The sequence below is a fragment of the Oryzias latipes genome, chromosome 10 (assembly GCF_002234675.1).
Source record: "Oryzias latipes chromosome 10, ASM223467v1".
NCBI classification, from domain to species: domain Eukaryota; kingdom Metazoa; phylum Chordata; class Actinopteri; order Beloniformes; family Adrianichthyidae; genus Oryzias; species Oryzias latipes.
This window is the reverse complement of record NC_019868.2, coordinates 15,422,479-15,439,534: the sequence shown is the minus strand read 5'-3', so window position 1 is coordinate 15,439,534 and position 17,056 is coordinate 15,422,479. Positions and strand designations below refer to the sequence as shown.

The following is a 17,056-nucleotide window of genomic DNA, read 5'->3' as shown; positions in this document are numbered from 1 at the left end:
ACTAAACTTAATGGTATGGAAACTTCATTTACTTGGAAAGTGACAACCAAGTCTGACCTTGCTTTCAGTTAGATCCAAACCTGACAATAATAGTATCTATTGCTACACTTTGGAAGTTGTGTGTCTGTGTGTGCCCTATGTGATGGACTGGCAACCTGTCCAAAGACAACCCTGTCGTTCACACAGTGACAGTTGCGGTGGGCTCTGGTGAACCCATGTGACCCTGAAGAAGATGAAGTGCACACAGTAAATAAATAAATGGGTATGGCGCATCAGACATGCTTGTATGCTCACATAAAGAGCATAAACTACATTTAAAAAATGATCCCAGATGACCATTAGGGTTCTGATTAATTACAGTAATCATGGCAAGAGCTGTGATGTCTGTTGGAAGCCTCTCTGTGATGCATACGTCAGATTTTATTGGAGCAATAGTTCCAATGAACTTTATTTTGTTGAAAAAAAAAAAAATGAAAAAAAAACAATATCAACTACTACGTATGAGCTCACAGGTGAATAAAACCTCAGTTGCACCAATCAAGACGCGTAACGTGTAAAATATCAAATGGTCAGTCAGTGTTGATGTGTCAGAGGCCAGAAAAACAGGAATCTGCTTCATCGAGGCCGGGAATCAAACCTGGAAAAGTGATCAATAGGACCCAAAGCTGGCCTTTAAAGCTTTAATACTTACACATTTTATATGAAGTTTTGAATATAGTGCAAATGATATTTCCAATGTATAGCTGCATACACAAATAAGCTCCCATGTTGACACATCGCCAGTACCAAAATAGCAAACAAATGGTTGTGTGAGATCATTGTAAAAATTGGATCTCTGTAGGGATTTATTTTACTTCTGCACCATGCATTTAGCCTTTAGAAACAAATGTACAACTGGAGGCAAGTGGGTTTAGGACTGCTATGGTAAATGGCGTATACTTGTTTAGCGCTTTTTTTTACATTCATACAAGGCCCTTTGCACTTTGCAATCACAGTCCCATATAACCACCAGCAGCAATGTGCGGCTCAGTGCCTTGCCCAAGGACACTTTGACACATGGGTGAGCATGGTGGGAATTAAACCTGTGAAACCTGCGACCTGCCGTTCAGAGGTCAACCACCCTTTGACTTTTGTAGCTCCCCAACACAACTCTGAATAAAATTATTTTTGTTGGCAGTAATTCTGAAATTTTGAAGAAGATACTTTTGTTCTCCAGTGATCAAATTTCTGATTCTTTTTTTACTGGAAAAGCTTGATTACACCAGAAGGAAAATGCCTATTTTTTTTAAGTTAACAGTTTGATGATTCAGATATGTTAACTTGATAAGATATGATCTGCTAGTATGTGTCTGTTATAATGTAGACTACTAAAATTACACGTCAGTCCTAGGAAAGCAGTACGATTGATATGATCATCTGGTAATTTCTCCTTGAAGGGAGAATCCTGTTGTCCGGGCTTTTATCAGCTTTATGTGCCGAATACAACAAAGCAGTGACAGGTTGCTTGGTTGAGTATTGTTTGCCTAACAAGCTTCCTGTAAATATTCATTGGTCTACTTCCCAATGATGGATAATATGACAGAACGGGTCTAAAAGTCTGACTTAAACTGCAAAAGCATATTAAAGTGCATGCTCCCTGAGGTGTGAAAGACAATTGGACTGTGCCCCAGGTCAGTCAGTTGTGAATGCTGGCCAGCTGCACCATATTACCTTTGGGTTTAACCCCTTTCAAATGCATCATTAAGATTGACTGCATGTCCTGGCCTCTAAATTGAGGTTATTGGTCTTAATCCACTGCTCTGATAAACTTCTAATAGCCTACACTGAGTGGACATGAAGCATAACTCTCCCTAAGCCTCAAAAGAACTAATTTATATTTATGACAACCCCAGCTCTCCATTCCTTATTAATACACTTAATATTAGGATGCAGAGCTGTAAATCTTCTGCTTCTCCTTTAGTGAGCAGTAAGAGATCCAAGGATGTGAACAGAATGGTAAACCCTTGAGATTTACTCTTGATAAATACTTGCACAAAACACACTAGCCTCAGAAGTGAAAGCACACAGAGACATACAGCAGGTGGCTGGCAGACAACAACATTAGCTCCATCTTAGCGCCATACAGCCCAACCTAAGAAGATTGGTTTAAGCCATAAGCAAGCTGTTGAAGTTGAGGACAGAGAATGAGCCAAACACATAAGCGCAAGTCTCATATTAGTGACTCAGCAAAGAACACCCATACTTTAAACCTTTTAGAGAAAGGATGAGTAACAATAGGTTATGCACATTTGAGGTGTTTAACACATTACTTATGAAGACTTTCATGTTGTTTTCCTGTTATTTAAGGTCCAATTGGCTTAATCTTTTCTGCTACTGCCGATTTACCCACTCCATTTATTACAACAACAAAGACTGTGGTTCTATGTACCGCTGAAAATCACTGCTTCCAATTTCATTCATCCATTTCCCTTCAACTCAACTGAAGCAGATGGCCAAAGATTGGGGAGAAAACTGATCTGGGTTTGTTTTGGCTCCCGCTCTGCACATTCCAGCTTGTTTACAATCGCATAAAGTTATTTGTCTGCCTTCACATGCAGGGTGAGGGAGTTGTGTGTTAACGTCCTGCACTCCAAAAAACTAACAAGGTTCTACTCTCAGAGACTCCCATGGTGAGTGTTGATTGGTTGAAAATTTGTCAAAGCCAAGACGAGACAGATAATCAACATTCTCACAGAAGGGAAGGAACTGCCAAAACGTTAAACTGCAGAGGCACAGTTGAAAAATTAAGAATCCATGCAGCTACAAGGGTAATAAGTACGTTGGTGCACAGCAGAAACCAAGACCCAACCAATACATTTTTAAGGAGTTTTTGGAGAACTATGGAGACAAATACAAAACTTTTTTTTAACTCTTCTCTAATCTTGAAGCCAGTGACAGTAGGTAGAGGAGAGAGAATTTTGTTCAGAATACATACACCATCACAGTTCATCTTAAATCTGAAACAAGTGATATTTACAGAAAAGTACAATAAAATTAACAAGCTCATCACAGAGTTTTTCAGTGAAAGTTCACACGTTTGTTGACCTGAGTTCTGATTGGCTGTAGACCTTCTCAATGAATCTTATCCGTGCCGTGTCTCCCGCACAGAATGAGGTCAGCATGCCAGATTACATGAATCTTTAATCACGAGCATATCTTTGTTTTCTTTCTATAATATTGAAATCATTCTGTAAAGGTTTGAGCATAAAGTGTGAAAGTGTGTAGTGAGGACTTTTACAGCCTTAAAACATCTCTTTTCCTATTTTGCAGATTTCATCTATCGCGGGTTATTTTTTAGAAAGTAACCCCTGCGATAAACGGAGGAACACTGTACAGCTAAAAACGTTCACTTTCCTCCGGCTAGATTGTTTTGGCAAGCTTTTGAGGGAAAAAAAATTAACAGGATTTAGGAGAAACAGCATTTTGTCCATAAAAAACAAGGTTTTTGGGGATTAATCATAATGTTGAAAATTCTGCATAAATAGATGTCTTTTTTTAAAGGCCAGATCTGCTTTTTTGTGATGTAGATCTTTGTGATTATTGGCCTTAATTTCTTGCCATATTTATTTAACCCTTGTGCTATCTTAGATGACCCCACCTCACATTGACGTGTTATTCCTAGGTGGATGAAGGTGGAAAGATTTAATTTAATCTATGGACACCAGTGAAGATCACAAATCATTGAAGACAAAAGGTTCAGAGCACTGTGTAGTGGGTCTAGATGACCCAACTCCCAATGGTAAAGTGCCTAGGATAGCACAAGGGTAACGCAAATGCTGTACTGTATTCAGTGTGTATTAAGATCTTAAATAGACCAACCATTTGAGACTGCCATTAAATAAGACAAAACAATTCATTTCTAGATGAACTAAGTTAAAACAAAAAGTCTTTAGTGGGAATCGGTTGCAAGAGACTCTGAAGGTGATTGGAATGTGTAAATAGATAAAAGCAGATATGCACAGACGTTTTGAAAGGTTGACATACCAATCCTCAAAGTTTGTGGGCTGCCTGTTCATATTTGTTAATTCATACTCCAACCCAAAGTGGGGTTGGACCTTTTTTTTTTTTTTTTTTTTTTTTTTTAACTGTTGAAGCTCTTCTGAAACCCTGAACAACACCTTAGAAATAAATATATAATTATGGAATGTATATTCTCAAAATAACAATAGGAAACCCTGACAAAATTGTTTGCATTAGTAAACACATGGCTTGAAAAATCTTTGATTTGTTAAACTGAAACAAAGAAAATCGACAATGTGTCAGCCTTCACTGCCCACGGTCATGCTCATGGTCATGTTCAAGCTCGTGCATGACAACAGAGTGAAATGAAAAACAGCATCCTAGTCAGCGGAGCTCCTATTCAAAGCATGCCAAGAGCCATCCATTTCCAGGCAACAGATCATTACAGCTCTAATGATCGACAGATGGAGATGAATCGGCTCTGATGAAAGTGCTGGCAAATTTTAGAGGCAGTCAGTTGCAAAAACTGCTTTATCATATTTTCTGCATGACTTCACCATCCTGAGAGTGCCAAGAGTTTGTCAAACATTGTGATACATCCCCACAATGCTTAATACCCACGTTAAAGATAATTTTGATCATCCTTAAGTGTTTTTTCAGACAGTAAAGTTAACTGAATATAAACTGTTTGAATACACTATATTGTCTAGTAATGCCTTCAGTGTTGATTTCTGAGGGTTTGGTTGACTAAAAATATAACAGGTTTTCCAAAACTCATGTATAAAATGTTTAACAACTGAAACAATGTAGAAAATACTGTTCACTTTTTAGCTTTACAATGCTGCCATCTAGTGGTACAATCTGTCAATGCCCAGACAATTTCTCACTGATTCATGTAAAGGTGTGGATTGTCTCTATTTAGATCATAGTAAAAAAAATGGTTTATATTAGCATCAACAGATACTATTGAACAAGACAAAGAATATGTCTTTAGGAAGTTCAGAGATGTGTTAAATTCATTACCATCTTGGAAACGTTGCAATGGTGATGCTGTTTTTAAGAAGGTACAAAGTTGACTGTACGTCTTGAGGAAGTTTAAGTCACACAACTTTTACAAAAAGATGTTATATAGGGGAAAAATATAATCAAATCTGCAGTTGCTTCTTGAGCTAGTTGTCCAAAGAAGGTACTTCCCAAGATAAAACCATTATGGAAAACCTTGAGCGTCTTGTTCTTTAACTTGAATAATGTAATATCTTTAGTTAGAGGCTTCATACATAAGATCTGCTTTAACACGCAAACGTAGATCCTTCCTTCCCACAACTATTACCCTCTTCAATGATTTTTTTTTTAAAACAGTAAGTAAAATGAGTTAGCACAAAATGAGTTTGCACAATTAACATTTTTCTATTCATAATCACAATATTTAGAAACAACCATTAATAACTGTAAGAATTCATCCATGTTTTGCAAATCAGGCTTGACTTACTTGGTGCTTGGATTGAGCCCCCCCAAAAACCCTGTCTGCCAGATTTTGGACATCTGCTGTACTATGTATGCAGAGCGGCTTTTGGACCTGAAACGAGATATTGGAGCCCCAGAGGTTTTGGGTTAGACACACACCTGTTCAGAGATTGTGAATTTGACAGAAGTCAAGCGGAAAATCCAGGAAATCACATTTTTCTTGTGTTCCCTGGTGTGTTTCCCTCCCTGGTGTTTTCTCTAAAGAGTGAATTTGTTTGGTTGCATGTAAGGCGGCAGAACACAGACAAAATGTTCTGCTGGCACACCTGAACCTCATTGCATCATCCCCTCCAGCTGGGGTTAGAGTCAATCGACTAACCCATTCATAGCCAGTCTACTTTCACCAACCTGTGTTTGATTTATGCTTCTACAGATCTCAAAAGATTTGATTTGGAGTCATTTCCCATAAATTTTAATATTTCTATCCTTTATTTCTTGACATTTTAATGATTGTGGCATGTAGATACTAGACTGGAAAATGTGTCTCAAAAAAAATCAGTCAGTGCCTGTGAGGATTGTGCTGTTTGTTTTAGCTTTTTTTTGTGGTTGTTTTTGTGGTTCTTATATGTTTTTTTGGTGTTTTTTTTTTCAAGCTTGTTACCATCTCATCTGGTTTTATGTACTAATTTCATACAGCTGTCCTCATTTAAGTACCGGTAATGATCCTCAGTGTATATAAGTGTCTGGTTTTCATTTCACTGTTTCTCAGGTTATGTGCATTGTCAGCTTTTTTGGTTCTCCTTTTGTTGTATGGTTTTGTTATGCTTTTGTTGTACTTTGAGTTTTTTTATTAAAAGCTCTAAGTTCCCTTGCTCTCCTGCATTTGGATCCTTCCACACTAGTTTCTGAAAGGGGCACTGCATAGTGGTTTAGAAGTCCTGATTGCTTTGACGGTATCTGCTCCATCTTTCTCTTAACCCTCGTATTATGTTGAAAAAAAATTACCTTGATTATGTTGCGGGTCATTTTGACCCGTACTGTGTAAATCCACTCAAAACAATTTAAAAAACAGGTTAAACCGATATCAACTTTATTTTAGAATATTTCTACATTTAGGAAAGAGACAAACAATATTTTTTTTTATTCCAACACTATATTTAATATTTTTTTCCTTCTTCACAAACAGTTTTTTTAATTACAATTTAAGTACAATTTGCCGGCATTCCATTCCTGGTTGATTTCAAACCACAGGACATAGGCATTGTAGGCAGACACGTCCACAATATTGAAGAAAATTGCCATGGGCCAACGAACAGTCTTGCGCTGGCACCTGTATGTTGCTGCGACTTTGTCAAGATTGTCAACTCCTCCTTTGGTGGAGTTGTAGTCCAGGATCATTTGTGGCTTCATGTCATCTCTTGTGCTCAGAGATGCATCTGTGTCCATTGTACTCATTACAAGAACATTCTTGTTTCTCTTCGGGCAGTATGTAACAACTGTTGCTTTTTCAGTGAAAGCAAATATTGAGGAATGCATAGGTCTCCCCTGTATCTTGAGAATTTCACTGGGAAGTTCTGGCTTATTTCTTTTGACTGTTCCCAACATAGTCAGCTTCCCCTTCTGAAGTTCTTCCCCAAGGCGGTAGGATGTAAAGAAGTTATCACATGTGATGTCATGACCTTGCAGCCCTTCACTCATTTCAAGCAGCACACGCATCCCCTGGTTCTTCTCAGGTGCTCCTCCAGGTAGTTTTCCAGTGTACACTTGCATTTTCCATGCATAGCTAGATTTTGCATCACAGGCTGCCCATATTTTCATGCCATACTTGGCAGGCTTGTTGGGCATGTACTGTCGGAAAGGACAGCGCCCTCTGAATGGAACAAGGCGCTCATCTACAGTAACATGGGGACCAGGATTGTACAACAAAGGTAGAATTTCGACCCATTTATCCCATACATCTCTGGTTGCAGCTAGTTTGTCACTTTCACGTCGACCAACTCTGGTGTCGCGGTTGTCAAATCGGATCACAAGAGATATCATGTGAAATGTCTCCAGAGACATTTTTGCTCGAAAGATTGGTCTTCCATTCTCTTCATTCCATAGACTTGAAGTTGCTTCTCCCTTTGACCTGTACACTCCAGCTAATATCAGAATTCCAACATAAGCATTCAAGTCAGTCTGATCCAGTGACTTCCATTTCTCTTGAAATACATGCCTCCCCTCCAAGTTAGTCATGTCCAGCATGTCCTCTGAATCCTCCTCATCGTTGGAAAATTGAAAATCTGGATCATCAATAACATTGTCCTCTGCATCTGAAAGATCCTCTATCTCTGAAATTTCTTCCTCTGCATCACTATCAAAAAACAGTGATAAAGCTTCTTCAGCTGTAAATCTTCTGGAGCTCATTTTTGCTGTGTTTCTCAAAGAGATGACATGAGAACAGTGACAAGGACAAGGGAGAGAAAGCTCCTCCCCTACACACACCTGGGTCTCTGAGTCTGAACGTCAAATTCAGAGACGGTCAAAATATAAATAATTTAGCAGTCAAAATAAAGTACATCAAAGAGACATGTTTATTTCGGATCTGGACAGCTACTTGCCCACATCAAAGTGTCTGGGTCAAAATGACCCGCAACATAATCTTTGTAAACAAACTGTGCACAGACATTCCACGGCACATCACAGTATCCAGATTTTACACACAAGTTCATGACCCTAGATGAGGAAAAGTCACCAACTTTCATGAAGAAAAAGAAAGGATAACCAGTTATTTGGTCAAACCAAAAACTGAAATGGGTCAAATTGACCCTTAACATAATATAAGGGTTAACAACCCATAGAATTTCTGTTAGGTTCAAGTCAAGTGAGTTCACTGGCCAATCTAGCACAGTAACTCTGTGGTCATTGAACCAGCTTTTGGTACCTTTACCTCTACATAGGGTTTGTCAGCAGAGGGTAGAAGGAAATGCTCCAGGATCCTAGTAGATGGCTGTTGACTGAACTTAAAAAAAGTGAACCAACATCAGTGAATGGCACTGCACCTCAACACATCACTGGCTGCAAACCTCAGGCTTTGCTCCTCTCTGCCTTCAAACTGTGGGATTTTAATATTCACTTAAATTAATCATCTGACAAGAGTCTAAGGCACTTCTGACCTTGTCTTTGGTGCAGGAGTGGCTTGATGTGATGATTACAATGTCTGTGTATGCTTGATACACCCACTTATTTTGATGCCCCCCCTAAATTCTTTAATGAATGTCTCATGACAATTGTCTTGAAGCTGCAATCATCCCTGTTGCTGGTGCACCTACATCACACTTTTCTTTTCACTAAACTTGCTGCTCAATATTTTTCGATATAGAACTCAGTGAACAATCAGCTTGTTTAGCAATGAGCTTTTCAGATTTCCCCTCCATGTGAAAGGTGACAACTGAGACTTAGACTATTTAAAGACCTCACATATTTTAGGTGTACTAAAGGAATTAGCTCATTAGAACACAACACCATCAGTCTAAAACGTTGAATTTTCCTGCAATATTTTAATTTTCTTATTACTGGTAAACCATGATCATTAAAAGAGTAATAAAACTTAAAATATTTCAATCCATGCATATTTGTTCTGTATTCGAGGTTCCCTTTTTAAAATGACTTTTTCAATGTATGTTTAACTTTTTCATAATATTGCCTTTTGTTAAATGTACCTGTAGCCCTTTCCATCCCACCTTCAGACCCAAAGAGTTTTACAGTCAGTACAGCAATTTGGTACATTACAATATTGTTAGAAAACCAAGAGCTAATTTACTAGGATAAAACCAACACAATAAATAACAAACGTCTTATGTGCTTACTTATGCAGAAAGGTTGCATTTTTTGTTTGCCTCCGATTTGGGACTGATCAACCAAGAATGACAACAGAATTACAGTAATAAGAAAAAAGAGCAGTATCTAGATTCAATGTGTCTTATGGTTTACAAAAAACCATGGAAGATTTAAAAAAAAATACTAAAAATATATCTAATTCCAATAGAGATAAAAGTGAAGGAGGCAAATAAAAACGTGGCACGTTTTCTGATGTGTTAAAAGACAGGGAAAGGAAGGAAATTATTACTTATAACAAAACCTTGGCGAACAAGACAGTGCAAGCCCAGCAGGAAAGATTATTCGGACTGATGTTGAGCGACAGATAAAAGCTGTGATTAAATGTTGAATCTTTTCGAATAGATCAAAAGGTGATTGGAGAAGGGCTTTAAAGGGTTAACCCATCCATGCACGGGGAGATTTGTTTACAGCAGATAAGCAAATTTTCTCTGGCTAACTTGAAGTATCTTTCCTAAGGACTATTCACATACTTAAATATCGAGTTTCTCGGAAAATTTTTAAGCATGATGTGCACAAAGTTTAACTTTGTAGTGCTGTTGGAATGGTTTGGCCCAACTGGTGTGCTATAGGCTTTAATGTCCCTCTCTAATCATCTTTTAATCTGCTGTAAAAGTGTTCCCAGTGTTTTTTTTTTTCTTCCCATCACCTATTTTTTTGTGCATCTCAAGCTTACATGATCTATCCAGCCATACAGTTTGAGCCACATGCCAGCTCAGATGCATAAAACTAAGATGTACATGGATCTAGTTGTGTGCAAAAGGATGCATCAGAATAAAGAGGAGCAGGGAACTTGTGGTCTGCCAGTTGTAGTTTCTAGGTCATTGCTACAAGCTTTTTTCAACAGCATTTTTTTCTGCCCTTCATTCGTAATTTGAAGAAATACTCAGAAATGTATTTTTGTATATATGTCCTCCATCATGAGAAAAATGCCACAAGGACATGTTAAAAATAACAAAAACATAATTTTCATCAGAGTGGGAACTTTTTAATAGTGCAATGTTCGAAAGCAAACCAAACAATGGTGAAAATAATTATTATTCTCCATCCTTTCACACCAAACCCCTGTAACTGCCCTAGCTGTTGTTGCTAGCATTTTTCCAAAACTTCAAATCCCATGATGCACAGTTACAAACGACCACCCAGCTCAAGTGACGGCCTTGGATTTCATCCAATCGGTTTGATCTAATTTTGAGTGACAGATCATCCGAGGCATATGATTGGTTTCTATGCAGTTTCTAGGAAGTGAACGCCACGATTCTAATCACCTCCCACATGTGATCTCCAGACTGTAGCACCACGCGCAGCGTGTGAGGGAGAGAAACCGGTCGGGAAAGCAACGTCATTCCTCTTGACTATCGACTCGACATAAAGCAGCCGATAGAGAACGGAGTGGAGCGGTGTTGTCCGTGGCAGGTAAAGTAACGGTTCCGATTTTCCCGACAAAAATCGCGTCAGGAAATCTATGTTGGATTTTAATGTAATGTTAAGAAAGTAGGTCGTATTAGATAAGAACGGGGTGTGCGCTGGGGCCTAGTAGACAGCAGGCCTGGTGCTATCCACGTTCTGTGCAAATAGGCAGACTACAGCTCTTCCCTTACAGCTTGTCCAGCTGCCCAGCTCTGGTCAGGTGTAGCAGCGGACACGGCGCCAGGGGTTTGAAGAGGTACAGACTCCAGATAGTTCAAAAAGAAGCGCCATATTAACCGCGGCTGTGTCCATCGACACATTTCCTCCTTCGTCTAATTCCCTTTACTTCTTTTTACATCTTTTCAGGTGCTGAAGCGATTACAGCAGAAAGATGGCGGACGACCCCAGCGCGGCGGACAGGAACGTGGAGATATGGAAAATCAAGAAACTGATCAAAAGTTTAGAAGCTGCCCGCGGGTAATTTGCCGATCTGTGTTACTTGCTAATGCGACACTTAGTTGAAAAACAAGCTGAGTTTATAAATCCATTTGGTGGATTAACAGAGCCATCACTCAACAGCTGGAGATCTGATAAGTGGGGCCGAATTTGGGAGTGGTTAGCATGGCTAACTTAGCTTATCGTAGCTATTGGTGCTATTTTTGTTAGCCGAATGTGGCGCGCCAAGTGTCATTATTTAGCATGGTTTGTTGTTATAAATGTTGTGTTGAGGTACAGTTTTGTCGTGTTCTGTGTGTGTCATGTTTCTGTGAGTGACACCGCAGAGATTTTCCCCTCCCTGGCTCCACCGAGGCTCAAAGTTAGGGGCATTGTTGCTAGCTTTGTTGCTAATGTACCCGCTAACACGACTCAGACGTCATTTCACGACAGAGGCCGCCATGGGTGTCTTTAACAAAAAACGCGAGGCCGGTCAGCTAGTTTCAGTCGGGCGTTCGGTTACTGTGTATACCGCCTTTTCCTAATGTAAATGGGGTTTTTTTTCTCCCCCATGACGCTCACATGATAGAGCTGATATGACACTTTTTGGTTCACTGTTGCCGGTCACCTCATGGCAACCGAACAGCTTAGTTAGTAATGTCTAAGATGGACGTGATCAAAACCGACCGCTCCAGAGTGCTACTTTAGTTTACACCCGTGTCCTTTGGGGATCTGGATTTATCAAATGTACTGCTTGGTGCTACTTGATCGTTGCTTGATCCTGCTGGGCAGAATTGGCTGTCCTGTTCTCAGATGCCTGCCATGTCACACATTGTAGCTAGTATTTGCCCTACAGACACAGACCTCGCTACCTGCCCCTGTGTTAGTAGGTGGTGTCAGAGTTTCCTGTTGTGTTGTCCTTTTAACTTAGTCCTTGATTTCAAGGACAGTGATTATGTAGAGTGTAACAGAGAGACAGTAGTGGCTTTAAAAAAAAAAAAAAAAGCTTGGAAAGATGTACTATTTAGCCGAGTACCTTACAGAAAAAACCCATCTGGAATAGTTTATTACAGATATACAACATTTAAACTCTTCCTCTTCACAGTAATGGCACCAGTATGATCTCACTGATCATCCCACCTAAGGACCAGATTTCCAGAGTGGCCAAGATGTTAGCTGATGAGTTTGGCACAGCGTCCAACATCAAGAGTCGAGTTAACCGGCTTTCTGTGCTTGGGGCCATCACTTCTGTACAGCAAAGACTAAAACTCTACAACAAAGGTAGGTTTACACGTGTTGAATCACGCACTGCAAATATGATCACATTTAATGAAGTTGACACCTTTTTTTTTTTTTTTTTTTTAAATCAATTTCATTCTGTGCAAAAGAAATTGAGTTCCTCTGTCTTATCCAGCGGTTTCTTTTTCTCTCTGTTGCCAGTGCCACCCAACGGTTTAGTTGTGTACTGTGGCACAATTGTGACAGAAGAAGGCAAGGAGAAAAAAGTCAATATAGACTTTGAACCTTTTAAGCCAATCAACACCTCTCTTTACCTCTGTGACAACAAGTTCCACACCGAGGTGAGGGTTTCCTTTGTATCTTTACTTAGCTGTTGGTTGTTGTTGTGTTTTTGTTTGTAGCTTAAATTCATTTTTTATCCGTTTCTGCTCAACAGGCGTTGACGGCCCTTCTTTCGGATGACAGCAAGTTTGGCTTTATTGTGATTGATGGTAGTGGAGCATTGTTTGGCACACTGCAAGGCAACACCCGGGAGGTGCTGCACAAGTTCACTGTGGACCTACCCAAAAAGCACGGTAAAGAAAACTCTGTTCTGGCGAAAACCGCTCTTTAAGTGTCGATGCGAGTCAATAACAGGATTGTGCTTCTCTCCTTTCTTTCAGGCAGAGGAGGACAGTCCGCGCTGCGTTTTGCTCGTCTACGAATGGAGAAAAGACATAACTACGTGAGGAAAGTGGCTGAGACCGCTGTCCAGCTCTTTGTGTCCAATGACAAAGTAAACGTGGCAGGAATGGTCCTTGCTGGATCTGCTGACTTCAAAACCGAACTTAGCCAGTCGGACATGTTTGACCCAGTAAGTTTATCAATATTCAAGAACAATACACTACTTGCAAAGTATTTATGTATGAAAAGGACAACAAATAAGCGAGAATGTATAAAAAATGAAAAAATTATTTAGTTTGTACTTCTTTCCAAGGAAATGTTTTGAAACGTGTAGTAGTATCATTGTTCATAATCCTTTTTTTGTTTGTTTTAATTATAGTTTGAAATCAGTCATAGGTGAGATACATATATTTTTTTACAGAAAAGCAATACTCATTTTTTTTAGAAAGTATAATTTCTGTTTTGCTGTTTGGCCACACCTTTTTCCATTATTCTGTTAAAACTGCAGTGGACAGGGTGATGAATGTATATCTTTGAAGCATATTGCTAAAAATAATTTTTTATGGGCTGCAATACACTTGACTACCATAAAACTGACATAATTTGAAAATGTACAACTTTTGTTGGAACAAGTTTTGGCATTTAAGTGTGCTTAATGTTGTCTTTTTTTTTTTTTCTTTTTTCCAAAGAGATTACAGGCCAAAGTTCTGAAGCTTGTTGACATCTCCTATGGAGGAGAGAACGGTTTCAACCAGGCCATTGAGCTCTCAGCAGAGGTTCTATCAAATGTCAAATTCATCCAAGAAAAGAAGCTCATAGGTTTGACACTTATTTTTATTTAAAAATCATTAGTTATTGATATAAATGTCATCATTAAAACAAAATGCAACCGTTTATTGCTGAGATGACAGAACTACTCTTTTCTGTTTTTCTCTGTAGGGCGGTACTTTGATGAGATCAGTCAGGATACGGGGAAGTACTGCTTCGGAGTGGAGGACACACTCAAAGCACTTGAAATGGGAGCCGTGGAGATCCTCATTGTTTATGAGAATTTAGATACCATGCGTTATGTTCTTCGTGTGCATGGAGCAGAGAGCAACGGGGCCGAAAATGGTACAAAAATTGTGTGTTTGTGTCCATCCTGTTGTTGGTTTAGACATTAATCTGCCCCTGAACTTTATTTTCCTTTTTTTAAATGTTGTATTCTTTTCATTTCCAGATGAAAAAACTCTGTATTTGACGCCAGAGCAAGAGAAGGACAAATCTCACTTCACAGATAAGGAAGTAAGTACTAGAAAGTTAAAAAGTCAGAGTTAAAGCTAGGGTATTAGCATTCCAATCCAGTCCTTCTAACCTTTGTGGTGTTTTCAGACAGGACAGGAACACGAGCTGATCGAGAGCATGCCCCTGCTGGAGTGGTTCGCAAACAACTACAAGAAATTTGGAGCCACGCTTGAAATAGTGACCGACAAGAGCCAGGAAGGGTCCCAATTTGTCAAGGGCTTTGGAGGCATTGGGGGTGAGTAAACCATTACATCTGTTCATGACAAAGTTATTACATGTTTTGTCAAGAACTAGGCAGCATGTACGAATGCATGTTCAGCCCTGCTGCAGTTCAGCTTCAGTCTAGAATGTGTGAACTTCTCACTTCTGTCCTGACATCAGTCACAGTGAAAGCATTTTAAACAAAATGTTCCAGTTTGCCCCATAGTATCTGTGTGTGAGAAAATACCATTGGATTTGTACGTTTTGCAGCTACTACAGAGCTATTTCCCTATGAGGAAGTCCAGTGAATTATGAACAATGAAAAAGTGTGTCAAGAGTTGTAAATGTAAATCAGATATATTTTAATTAAAAAGAACAAAAAAAGGTGTCTTGCATGTCTGGAAAACTTCAGTTTCAACGGTGTAGCTTTTCCTTCTTCAATTCTTTTCGGATGCCACTCCACGGTACTTTCAGCTGTGATGAATCTCTTGCTGGGTGCACTCTGACAAAGTCTTGGCCCACCTATGCGTGGATCTTTGTGTTGTAGATATGTTACTCAGATGAGATTACCTTATTCTTATTAAATATCTTTAGCTCTAAACTTACACAAGTTCTGGGGATCTCAATGCATTGGTTAATTTGTGTAAAATCTTTTGTCCCTAGGTATCTTGCGGTACAGGGTGGACTTCCAGGGCATGGAATACCAAGGAGAGGACGATGAGTTCTTTGATTTGGATGACTACTAGGTAGTCTTGGACTGATATTTAGAGGGAAAAAAAGAATTGAAGAATTAAGGAAAGAAGAAAAAAACGCCACCTCTCTTGCAGCAAGTGAGAGGGGTTCCAGTGTTGACGATATTAATGACAGACACACCTTCCAATTTACCTGTTGCATACACAAATTTGCAAATACATCTGTACACAAAACAAAAATGCATTACACAGGTTGGAGAGGAGTGAGATTTTCTTTCATCCAGAAAGGAAAAATGCCCTTCCTGAATAAATCCCTGCCTTAGATTGCTGGATCCTTCCCCTAGTTGGATTGGACTCGACTCATTTTGGTTGTTTTTTTGTTTTTGTTTTTTTCTCCCCGCTGCCTTCCCATCATTTTAAACACAACAGCAAGTTCCCAGATTCCTCGCTGTCTCCAACTCTGTCTGAAGATTAACTTTGGACTTGCCCCCGACGTACAGAAAATATATTTTCCTTTCTTGCCTCATGTCCCCACCCTCTTTCTCTTCTGCCCTGTCATGTTCTTTTTTTTTTTTTTTGCATTTCATTTTTTTACTGGTAACTGCTGCTGTTGCATTTTATGAGAGTGGGGGATTTTTTTTACCTGGGTTTCTGTAGAGAAAGGGGGACAAAGTATTAAATTTGAACTGCTAAAAACCATTGCGATTTCCTCGCAAGCTGTGGTCTCATGTTTTGTGCTGCGTCGGAGCTGATCAACAGTTTTTTGGTGTTTTACCATCAAAAGAATTGAAATAATTCTGTGAAACTGTTTGTGGCTGCGATGTTCCTTCAACCACATCCTATGAGGGGGGTGGGGGCAGTCTTCTCCATATTGGCATTAATTTGACATCTTTCATACACAATCAATACCATTGTATTCTAACTGCAAGACTGTCTATTGTCTGTACATGCCTTGGGAAGAAGTATACCTTGGATTGGTAGACAGTACACGAGAATCGACTGCACTTATTTATAAGTTATTTTAATAAAGTAATAAATCTGACAGCCTGGAAAGTGGGGAGAAATGGGATAAGTGATAAAACCCCAAACCTTCACAAGTGCCATTTAGTAGAACAAAATGAAAATGTTTGGGGAGGGGGGGGGGTATTTTTTTTTAAAACAAATTGGATTTTAATTCAGTGGCTGCATTTATGAAATGTGTTAAATCGTAACATTTTATTATTTTTCATACCCGGTGTTAATAAAATGATTGGTCACAATTGATGACATATTTTACATGTTTTAACATTGTGTATTTCTAAAACCAAAACTTAAATATTAGGAAAACTAAAATTTTGAAAATATGGTTGTAAAAGAACCCAACACATTTTTTTTAAGTCATAGCATTTACAAAAATTCATGTTGGTGTTAAAGACCAAAATAAACTTTAATGGTGGGAGGGTTACAGAGAGAGCAGACGTATTGGCAGTCAATGAGTAATAATAGCTATTTTTCCTATCACTTTTTTATCCGCTTGACAAACTCTCAAAAGCATTTTGGGAATAGAATGTGCTGAAAATATGCCTTAAAAATGAAATACTATATTTAATGGATAGTAGTTACGTTTATCTTTTTGCTTTGGGATGCATTAGGTGAGGTATACACCTATCAACGGTAGTAAATTCCAGTGGCCACAGTGTAGCATTCTAACAATGCAATGCGGATGATTGATTTTACCTCGGCGTGTTCCTCTTTAGGATAGCAACAGCATTTTCTCCATTTTCCTTTTTGTTTGTGGGAGTCACGCGGCGAAA

At 39.0% G+C, this 17,056-nt stretch overlaps 1 protein-coding gene across 2 annotated transcripts; it reads left to right on the top strand.

Annotated features, from left to right (window-relative positions):
- Positions 1 to 10,619: 10,619 nt before the first annotated feature.
- On the top strand, positions 10,620 to 15,962 carry etf1 (eukaryotic translation termination factor 1). Of its 2 annotated transcripts, XM_023959183.1 has the most exons (12): positions 10,624 to 10,755; positions 10,943 to 11,005; positions 11,116 to 11,226; positions 12,290 to 12,465; positions 12,625 to 12,764; positions 12,860 to 12,998; positions 13,086 to 13,276; positions 13,776 to 13,905; positions 14,026 to 14,199; positions 14,306 to 14,370; positions 14,458 to 14,605; positions 15,235 to 15,962. In XM_023959183.1, exons 3-12 carry the CDS (start codon positions 11,141 to 11,143, stop codon positions 15,315 to 15,317), a joined length of 1,332 nt encoding a protein of 443 aa, XP_023814951.1. In that variant the 5' UTR covers positions 10,624 to 10,755; positions 10,943 to 11,005; positions 11,116 to 11,140; the 3' UTR covers positions 15,318 to 15,962. The 2 variants fall into 2 exon arrangements, with proteins under 2 accessions (XP_023814950.1, XP_023814951.1); XM_023959182.1 differs by lacking the exon at positions 10,943 to 11,005 and having other exon boundaries at positions 10,620 to 10,755.
- Positions 15,963 to 17,056: the final 1,094 nt, after the last annotated feature.